Source organism: Colobus angolensis, unplaced genomic scaffold (assembly GCF_000951035.1).
Source record: "Colobus angolensis palliatus isolate OR3802 unplaced genomic scaffold, Cang.pa_1.0 Scaffold8, whole genome shotgun sequence".
NCBI lineage: Eukaryota > Metazoa > Chordata > Mammalia > Primates > Cercopithecidae > Colobus > Colobus angolensis.
In genome coordinates, this window is record NW_012121820.1 from 15,613,806 (window position 1) to 15,624,730 (window position 10,925).

General features: G+C 52.9%; 1 protein-coding gene across 3 annotated transcripts in view; it reads left to right on the top strand.

The window, feature by feature from the left end:
• Positions 1-10,925, top strand: part of TGM2 (transglutaminase 2) — a 38,310-nt gene continuing 27,385 nt past the window's right edge. The window contains exons 1-3 of one of the 3 annotated variants that reach the window (XM_011929060.1): positions 1-29; positions 3,972-4,151; positions 9,979-10,221. In XM_011929060.1, the coding sequence (XP_011784450.1) occupies positions 20-29; positions 3,972-4,151; positions 9,979-10,221 (433 nt within the window). In that variant the 5' untranslated portion in view covers positions 1-19. The remainder of the gene's footprint in view (positions 30-3,971; positions 4,152-9,978; positions 10,222-10,925) is intronic. The other 2 variants (XM_011929062.1, XM_011929061.1) reach the window with 2 other exon arrangements.

Sequence of the window (10,925 nt, forward strand, 5' to 3'; positions counted from 1 at the left end):
CCCCCGCCCCCGCCCGACCATGGCCGAAGGTGAGTATCAGAGTCAGCGCAGCCGCCACTCAGGGACCCCGGGGCATTGAGGGGGGTCAGGACCTGGTAGGAGCTGAATTCCTAAGTCCTGATTTGGAGAGCAACAGGCAGACTGGGCTGAGTGGGGAGGCGCCTCGATGCTGCTTGGAGCCTCAGTTTCCCGGTCCACAGTGCATAACCTTTAACCCTTGCCTCCCTGGATCAGGTGAGGCAATGGAATGCAAAGGGGTGTTGTAAACTGTAAAGTACTGTCCTGGCGGACCACTGGCACGTGTCCCCGGTCAGTCAGTGGGGGCTGGCTCCCTGATGCGTGCCTGGAGCCGTGCAGGGGGTGCTGGCCTAGCCTCAGAACACTTAGGTATGGGTGGTTCTTGCCAGCCAGGACCAGGTGGTGTGCATGCCACCCCAGTGGTGTGTAAGCCAAGCCTAGCTGAGTCCTTGGCTCCAGCGGCCAGAGAGTAGCCTCAGAACACTTAGGTGTGGGTGGTCCTTGCCAGCCAGGACCAGGTGGTGTGCATGCCACCCCAGTGGTGTGTAAGCCAAGCCTAGCTGAGTCCTTGGCTCCAGCGGCCAGAGAGGAGCTTTCAGCATCCTATTGGGCAGCCTTTGGAAACCAGGCTGGTTCTTCCCGCCCTCACGTTCTGCAACCCTAGACCTTGGCCACTTGTTGAGTCTCGCCTATAAAATAAGAACAACAGGCCAGGCGCGGTGGCTCAAGCCTGTAATCCCAGCACTTTGGGAGGCCGAGACTGGCGGATCACGAGGTCAGGAGATCGAGACCATCCTGGCTAACACGGTGAAACCCCGTCTCTACTAAAAAATACAAAAAACTAGCCGGGCGAGGTGGCGGGCACCTATAGTCCCAGCTACTCGGGAGGGAGGCTGAGGCAGGAGAATGGCGTAAACCCGGGAGGCGGAGCTTGCAGTGAGCTGAGATCCAGCCACTGCACTCCAGCCTGGGCAACAGAGCGAGACTCCGTCTTAAAATAAGAACAACAGTGTCAGCCTTTGGTGCATCTGTGAGGAAGGAGAGGAGTGGAACAGAGGCTTAATTTCATACCTGCATCCCCCCCTCACATTCCCCCAAACACAAGCAGCACTGTCATGGGTCCCAGCAGGAGGAATTTCTACAATGGCGGATGTCACTGCTGGACCCAGAATCCCAGCTGGCTCTTGGGTCAAGTTCATCTGGGGATGGCTTCTGCACCCATTGCAACCCCCAGGAAGGGGTGTGGTACAGGGACATGGGGCAGGTGGAGCAGGAATGGGTGGCAGGAACTGTGGACCCGACTGACCCTGCTGTGTGATCTCAGCCATCCGCCTCCCTCGGACCCAGCTCCCAATACACTGTGATGTGTCGCTCTGGTGGCCGGTTGTCCTCAATGCATCTTCTCATCCCCCCGTGCTCAAAAGCAGGGCTCAGTGGGGCTGGGAGATCCTGGAGATGCCAGTTATGACGAACCCCCAACCCCATGTCACAGTGGGCACTTCTGACAGAGGTCTCACTGGCCTGGAAGACCTGGGCCTTTTCTCAGTGCAGAAATCCTATAAATCCTACAATTCTAGACCCCAGTGTTTCTACACCTTTGGAGTTGGACATGATTTCTGGAAACCCTTCTTCGGACAATAGATGGAGAAAATGCCCCAGCTCCCACAGCCCAGGGACTGGCCATATCTCCAGGGTCTTCCACAGGAACAACAATGGCCTCTTTCCTACTCAGGCTCCCTGGGACTGAAATGTCCAAAAACAACATTTTCTCACCGCAACAGGCCAGCAGGAAGTTTTTCCTTCTGGCCACTGAGGTCTCTTCTGTTGTGATGACACAGGGACCGACATCCCTGATACTTCAGTGGCACAGAACTATCTGCCCGCAGGTTTGAGAACAACACAGGACATGGCGAGGGAGGGTCGGAAGAGGGGCTGGAGAACACACTGAGCTGTAGTGAGGTGGTTTCCAGGGCAGAATCCTACAGAATGCTACAGCTCTGGTTTCCAATCCCAAAGCAGCCACTTGCTCTGGGACCCGGGGCCACCTGGTGCCTTTGTCTACAAAATGGAAATCATGATAGCATCTAGGTAAGCGGAGTTGTTTTGGGCTTTAAGTTGAGATAATTCACATACAAGGCACTTTGCATGTCATTTTTGGAATAGTCGAAGGCGAGCCGGAGACCTGCACTCTCCCACTGCAAGAACCAACTTGCCACGTGACTTTGAACAAATTCCTGCCCCTGGGCCTCACCTGGACCACATGCTGTCCAGTGGCCCCACTCTCCGAGAGTCTGTCTTGCCCACTCCTCCCACCTTAAGGGCTTCCCGATCTTGATCTTGAGCTTGCCAAGGTTTATGAGATTTGTTTTCCCCCAAGACCCCCATGCATCTGTCACCCTGACCGTGCCCTGGTCCTCTGCTCCATCTGAAACTGTAAATGGAACTTTTACATATCAAGCTTCTGTCCTGGGCTGGCCCTGGGGAAGGGGGTTCCCCACACGTCTTCTAGACTCACAGCAGCCCCTTGAGACTTCAGAGGAGAAGGCCAGAGAGGGGGAGACACTTATCCAGGCTCACACAGCAGCACAGCAGAACTAAAATCTACCTCTGGAAATCTTCAAAGCTCCTATCATGTTAAAAATGTTTTGTTGTGGAGAATATTGAACATACATAAAAGTAGATAGAATTGTTTAATAAATTCCTATATCCCCGTCACCCAGCCCTGACCACCGTGGCGTCTCCTGCCCTTGTGCACCTTCTCTGTTATTCACAAGGAAATCTCAGACATCACATCATTTCATCTGTCAATGTTTCAGTATATGCCTTTAAAGGATAAGGACTCTTTTTTAACAGAAATTAACAAAAATTCTTTGATATCACCATTATGCCATCAGTATTTAAATTTCCAGTTGTCTCGTACATGTAATAAATGTTTTAAAATACGTTTTTGAAATCAAGATCCAAATAAGATCAATACATCACAATGGGTTTAAATTTCTCTTTATAGGTTCTCTCTTCAATGTTTTGTTCATTTTCTTTCTTGCAATCTATTTATTAAAGAAACGGGACCCTTTGTCAATAGTTTCCCTGTGTATGAAGTTTGTCAATTACATCCTGGTTCTATGTTTAACTTGTTCCTCAGCCCTGGGTATTTCCTGTAAATTGGACGTTGGATCTAAAGGCAAAGCCCATGTCATTGACCTATACCAAATAGTGCCCCTGTTTAAACCAAAAGAACCCTCTGATAGCAATAGAATAGCTCATGTTTATTGCACATTTATTACACAGCAGACATTGTACTAAGTGTTTTACATGCATTAATTCATTTCATGCTCACACCAGCCCTGGGAGGTAGATACTACTGTTCCCCATGGCTGCTGGAGGTCACACAGCTAGGAAGTGCCACAGGGGGTCACGACCTTGTGATTAAAAGATTTAGGGGAAGCTGGGCACTGTGGCTCACACCTGCACTTTGGTAGATCAAGGCAGGAACATCGCTTGGCCCAGGAGTTCGAGACCAGCCTGGGCAACATGGCAAAACCAAAAATGAAAAAATTATCTGGGCACATACCTATAGTCCCAGCTTACTGATAAATGAAGAAATTAGTGTTGCACACCTGTCCTCTCAGCTACTGAGGAGGCTGAGGTAGGAGGATCCCTTGAACCCAGGAATTCAAAGCTACAGTGAGCTACGATCACACCACTGCACTCCAGCCTGGGCAACAAAGCAAGACCTTGTCTCAATTAAATTAAAAAGAAAAAAAAGGTTAGGGAGATTGGACCCCGCCCAGCCCCTGTGTGACCAGGGCTGGGGAGAGAGGTCAGTCGAAAGAATGGCGGTGCTTCATGGGGAGTAAGAGGGCACCAGGCCCCCATGTCTAGGGAGGGCAGGTGCGTCACTGGGGGTCTGAAGGCTGCCCCCGAGGCTCATGTGTCTCCTTCTGTTTCCATAGATCTGGTCTTGGAGAGGTGTGATCTGGAGCTTGAGACCAATGGCCGAGACCACCACACGGCCGACCTGTGCCGGGAGAAGCTGGTGGTGCGACGGGGCCAGCCCTTCTGGCTGACCCTGCACTTTGAGGGCCGCAACTACGAGGCCAGTGTAGACAGTCTTACCTTCAGTGTTGTGACCGGTGAGTACCTGCATCCTCACTCCACCACCACCACCACCTCCTCTCCACCCTGACATGTCCCAGACCCCTGACAGAGAACAGAACAAATAACTTTACCCCTCTTTGTTCCCTGGGAGATTGCCACTTGTCATTAGCCCCATTTTAGAGATGAGGGAACTGAGGCCCTGAAAGGGAGAAGATGTCACGCAGACCACCAGCTTTGTGAGCAAGTCTGTGCCTCTGGATCCCTGAGCTTCTGAAAGCCTATTATCACCAGGGTTGCAGGTCAGCCTTTAACGAGGAAAGTTGATCAAGATCCCATCTACAGGGCAGGCACGGTGGCTCACACCTGTAATCCCAGCACTTTGGGAGGCCAAGGTGGGTGGATCACCTGAGGTCGGAAGTTCAAGACCAGCCTGGCCAACATGGAGAAACCCCATCTCTACTAAAAATACCAAATTAGCTGGGTGTGGTGGCACATGCCTGTAATCCCAGCTACTTGGGAGGCTGAGGCAGGAGAATCACTTGAATCCGGGAGGCAGAGGTTGCGGTGAGCCGAGATCATGCCATTGCACTCCAGCCTGGGCAACAAGAGTGAAACTCTGTCTCAAAAAAAAAAAAAATCCCATCCACAAGCCAGGCACGGTGGTACATGCCTGTAATCCCAGCTATTTGGGAGGCTGAGGTGAGAGGATCATTTGAGCCTAGGTCTTTGAATCCAGCCTGGACAACATAGCAAGCCACCACCTTAAAGGAAAAAAGAAAAAAGATCCTGTCTGCCCTTTCCTATATCAAAACAACTTTCTAATCCCTCTGCAGCCTGAAATCCATGCAACCCAGCCAGGCACCTGGATCAGGCCCAAATCAGGCCTGAGTGGCAAAGAAAGAGCCTAGTTGGCTTCAGCCTTCTATATGAGCAGTTCTGGGTCCCAGAAGTTCATTCTCCAAGCATTTGGCGGCTGCCTAAGTCTCTGGGGCTGGACAGAGAGACCTGGATTCTAGTGCAGGCTGGGTTGCCTACCTGCTGTGTGACCTTAGGCAAATTACTTAACCTCTCTGAACCTGAGTTCCAGTATCTGAAAGCCATCACATTGCAAGGTTCTTAAGTGTCTGCTGTGGGGGAGGGCCTGCGGATGTTTGCAGCTGTTGCTTATCTTTGTACTGGGGCTGCAGGGATAGGTAAAGGGATGCCAAGGCCCCAGGCATCTCATCCCCAGATGCGTCGTGCCCAATTTTCTTTGTTGGCCATTCCTGGGAAAATGCCCTCAAATGCCAAATCAGTGGGGCTGGTTTCTGGTGGGAGCCACTCCCTTGAGGTCAGTGAGGGGCCACCTGGCTAGGACTCGGGGTGGGAAAGGCCAGCTCTTTCTGAAGTATCCGAGGGCAGAGATGGCAGCAAACATTCCTTGGCTGAGGCCTGCATTGACCTAGAAGGCCGTTGATAAGGCTTATCATGGGGACTGCAGGCTCGCCTCGGATACCTCCTCCATCCGTCTGCTCCCTGCCCCTGGCCTCCTGGTGGAGACACACCCATTGCCCAGGGCCTCCCCCATAAGCACACTGGCCCCGTAGGTCCCTTGCTAACAGAGCCAAGGAACCGCCAGCAAGTCTCTGACTTTCCAGCCTCAGTTGCCCCCTCTACGAAGTGAAAAGGGAGGGTACGTGGCAGTTAAGGTCTGGATCTGGTGGCCTGAGAAAAGTCAGGCTTGTGATAGTGAAAATCACAACATCTATGGCACACCCGCTGAACACATGCTTGTCTTGAATCCTCACAGCTTAGAAGTTATAAAGGACTCCATTCTGCAGATGGGAAAGCTGAGGCTCAGAAAGGTAGTCACTGGCTCAGGAGGGTCAGTCACACAGTGAGTTAGGGACACAGAAGGCTTCAAACCCTGACTGCAGGATGAGGCTTTTCATCCCTATTGTCCCTGTAGCAGGCACATTTATCACAAGTGCCTGCCAGGTCTCAGTGTGTTCCTCTGTGAAATGGAGTGGTAGGTGAGCTGCTGGCTTGGGCAGCCTGCGATTTCTACTTTCTTTTTTATTTGTTTTTCTTTCTTTCTTTCTTTCTTTCTTTAAACTTTATTTTAAGTTCATGGGTACATGTGCAGGTTTGTTGTGTAGGTAAACTCGGGTCATGGGGGTTTGTTTTACAGATTATTTTGTCACCCAGGTACTGAGTCTAGTACCCAAGCGTTACTTTTTCTGCTCCTCTCCCTCCTCCCACCCTCCACCCTCAAGGAGGCCCCAGTGTGTGCTGTTTCCCTCTATGCGTCCATGTGTTCTTGTCATTTCGCTCCCACTTATAAGTGAGAACATGGATTTGGTTTTCTGCTCCTGTGCTCGTTCGCTAAGGATAAGGCCACCTTCTTTCCTCTTCTTTTACTCTCCAGTTGTCCCCGCCCCCCTTTTTTTTTTTCTTTTTTTTTTTGAGACAGAGTCTCGCTCTGTCGCCCAGGCTGGAGTGCAGTGGCGTGATCTCGGCTCACTGCAAGCTCTGCCTCCCGGGTTCATGCTGTTCTCCTGCCTCAGCTTCCCAAGTAGCTGGGACTACAGGCGCCCGCCACCATGCCTGGCTAATTTTTAATATTTTTAGTAGAGACGGGGTTTCACCGTGTTAGCCAGGATGGTCTCGATCTCCTGACCTTGTGATCCACCCGCCTCGGCCTCCCAAAGTGCTGGGATTACAGATGTGAGCCACTGCCGGCCCATATGTCCCCTTTCTTATTTCTCCTCCAATTGTCTGGGCAGCATAGTGTTAGGTAATTAGGGTCCTGAGTTTGGGATTGGGTGAAGGGCTGCTGCTGACCTTCCCACCCCAGCCAGCTAATCTCTGTCCTCCAGTCTCCACCAACTTATCTCAAACCATAACCAACCTGCCCTGGTCACTTCCGCAGCCCCTGTAGGCAGCCACAGAGGAGCCCAGATCTCTGAGTACAGAGTGCACACAGCTTCTCTGTCTAAGCAACCAAGAAATTCCCGAGGCCTGGGGAAGCCTGAGGGACAATACCAGGAAACGGGGCCCTCCGTCAACTCCAGGCCTGGCCTGGGTCAGCACTCGGTTCAAGGCCTGGCCAGGTGACTCTGCTCCTGTGTGGGAACATTCTAGCTTGTGATGGGAAACTGAGGCCCGGAGGAGCAGGAGAGCTGGCTAAGGTCACTCAGCGGATGGAGCTGAGTGAATGTGAAAGTGGATGTGTGGCCTGACCCCACACGTTCCTGATGTGTGTTTTCACCCAGACAGTTCGAGACCTGACAGATTCTGTTCTGGGGTCCAGGCCACACTAGACAAATGCCATCCTTGTTAGAGGGATAAAGCTCTGCTTCCCTCCAAGGATGGGGTTGGGTTTGAGGGGGTGTGGCTGGGGCCATAGGAGTGAAGTCAGCCTGGAGGAGTGAAAGTAACCCTTATGAGGCGAATAGGTTTTACTCTAGAAGGTTCTGCTCACCCACCCCATCCCGGCCCGGCCACCATGGTCTGGGATAGTGGCCAGGACCCTAGGCTCCCTGTGGCCATTTGGGCACGGAGCCGTCCTCATGGTGCCCCTGGTCCCACAGAGAGGATGGTGTAGAACCGCAGCCAAGGAATTTGTGAAGCCGGCTTACGCGAGCAGTGGGTGCGTCGTGGGACGGCCCGTCCTCCTGCCCCCCCGAGATCTGGGAAGAAAGGAGTGTGTGAGTGTGTATGACTGTGCGTGCATGGCTGTCCCAAGATAGAGAGAAAGGGAAATGCGTTTCCTGACTTGTCCCCGAGGGTAAAATGTCAACAGCGACATTGGCAATGGGACCTGGCCCAGGCCTGATGCCACAGAGACCAGATCATTGATCCTCCGAGCGGGGACGTTTCTGAGATTGGAAGGAGGGCCCTTAAGAATTAAGTAAGGGCCACAGGCATAAACTGAGGCTGTCCTGAGCAAACTGTGATGCTTGGTCACCCCAGCGCCACCCCGCTCAGCCTCAGTTTCCGTATCTGTGAAGTTCTTCAATAGAACTAGACAATCTCTACATTCCACTCCAGTTCTCATAATCTACTATTTAGCCTGAGAATTCAGATTTTTAGTGGCCCCTTCTAATAACACTGACGATAGCTCACATTTCCTGCATGATAACTGAGCTGGTCACTGTTCAAAATGCTTTCTATGAACTCTCTCATGGAACCTTCGAAACAGAACCAGGAGGCGTTCATGAAAACTGAACAAGGCTAACTATGATTTCCTGAGCACTTACTATACACCAGGCGCCTTGTGGGATGCTTTGCATGCCTGTCCTCTTTAAGCTTCACAACAGCCTTATAGGGAGGTACTGCCACTGGCCCCATTTTACAGATGAGAAAACTGTGGCATAGAGAAGCTAAGTAACCTGTCCAAGTTCATAGAGCCAGTTTCGAACCTGAGATTGGACCCTCCCAGGCATGTAGCCTAAGCCTCCTGTTTTCTTCTTGGATAAGAAAGCAGATCAGAGAGGCCTGGTGATGTGGCCCAGGTCACACAGTACTCAGGGGCAGAGTGGGGGAACCAGACCTAGGGTGGGTCTGGGACCCCAAGCCTGCACAGCTTGTCCCCGAATGCCAGCTCTGGAAGTCAGGGAGCATTCAAAGGTTTCCAGTTGGCCCCTGGCACTTGGGCAGGGCCCCAGAGGCCTGTGTCGTGCCTGTTAGTTCATGGTTACATTTGAGCTGGGTGTGGGTGGGGCTGGCTGGCAGGGAGGGGGGCGCTGGGGGCTGGGAGGGAGCCCCAGGGTGAGCAGGCCCCAATAATGTCAGCAGCGGGTGGGCAGAGCTGCAGGGAGGGAGATGTAAGAATAAAAATAAACTTTCCTGGGCACCCGCCCAGCCAGGCAGAGAACGTCCTCTGTCTCCTCTCCACCACCCATGTCCAGAAAGTGACCGGCCCCTCCTCGCCCTGCCCATGACTCAGACCTGCCTGTGGGGGTGGGCCCTCCCCTCCACCTGGAAAAGCAGCTACTTTGAGAGTGTGCCCATCGCTGTGCCTTTGAGCACCCGGCCGGGGAGCGTCCTGTTTGGGAAGGAGAGGTGCTGTAGAAGACAACTGAGAGCTAAAGACCCACTTCAGATGCGACCTTTGCCACAAACTCCTAGGACATCCTTGGGAGACCCCCTTCGCTCTGAGCCTCAGTGTTCTCACCTGGGCAAGGGGTCTCAAAGGAAGCAGGTGCTTCATAAAGTGTAAAAGGCTGTAGGAAGGAGAGGGGTGGTTATGACCAGCATCTCAGAACTGCCTATGGAGATGCGGGGGACAGCAGTTGGGGGGGCTTAGGGAGACAGACACCTAGAAGCTGTGTGTGCCAGCCAGCACCCTCCACTGGCCTACAGCAACGGGCTCTCAGAGGAAGGAGGTCCCTTCCTGCTCAGTGTCTGGGCTTCCTTCTCTGACAGAAAAAGCAGGACGCTAGCAGGTAGAGGATTTAGGCAGGAAAGGAGGGCCCTGGGGCATCTTGCCTGATCCTTGTCTATGCTACACAAATGAGCCAGGTGATCCCAGAGAGAGGGATGGGCTTGTCCCAAGTCACGTCATTGCAGAGCAGTGGAACTGAGCCTTGGCTCCGGGTTGCCTGGCCCCTCTCTCAGGAGGACTCTCTAATTGAGGATATGTGTATGCCTGTGGTTTTTTATGCATTCCCACAAAACCACCCTGAAAGGCTGGGGTTCTGAGCCCCTCTTTACAGATGAGGAAACTGAGGCTCAAGGAGACAAAACTTCTTTCCAAAGTTATTTCAGTGGTTAGTGGCAGAACTAGTCCTGGAGCCCAAGCCGGGGGACCCCAGGTAGGTGCCCTGCCCTGCCAGCCCTGCCACCCCTAGCTCACAGCGACTGCTTCTCCCTCCACAGGCCCAGCCCCCAGCCAGGAGGCTGGGACCAAGGCCCGTTTTCCACTACGAGATGCTGTGGAGGAGGGTGACTGGACGGCCACGGTGGTGGACCAGGAAGACTGTGCCCTCTCGCTGCAGCTTACCACCCCGGCCAATGCCCCCATCGGCCTGTATAGCCTCAGCCTGGAGGCCTCCACTGGCTACCAGGGATCCAGCTTTGTGCTGGGCCACTTCATCTTGCTCTTCAATGCCTGGTGCCCAGGTGAGCCACACGCCGTCCACTCACAGCGTTGGGGTAGGCAGGGCTGGATCCACCCATGGAGGCCACTGGAGGTGGGAAGAACAGGGGATAAGAGACACACATCAAAGTGGGCTGAGTGAGGCCCACTGTGCTCCAGCCTCACAAAACCCTCAAGACGTGAGTACTCCTGTTATCCCTGTTTATAGAAACAAAATGAGGCCGGTCTCAGTGATCCATGCCTGTAATCTCGGTCCTTTGGGAGGCTGAGGAGGGAGGATCACTTGAGTGAGCCAGGAGTTAAAGACCAGCCTGGGCAGCAGAGCAAGACCCTGTCTCTACAAAAAAAAATTTTTAACAGTAGCTGGGCGTGGTAGTGCACGCCTGTAGTCCCAGCTAATTGGGAGGTTGAGATGGGAGGATCATTTGTGTCCAGGAGGTCGAGGCTGCAGTGAGCTGTGATTATATCACTGCACTCCAGCCTGGATAACAGAGTGAGACCCTGTCTCTAAAAAACTCAAAATACAAAGAAGTAGAATGATATGCCCAATTCCACATATTTACCAAGGGACTTCATTCGCTGTTTGAGGCCTGCGTATTCCCAGACCACTATGAACTGGGGCTTAGCGGTGACTTGGTTTCAAAAGCTACACATCAGAAAAAGGGTGCCCAGCTGATGCCCAGGCCTGGGCACTATGTCCTGGTTCTGTTTCATGGGGCCCTGTTTT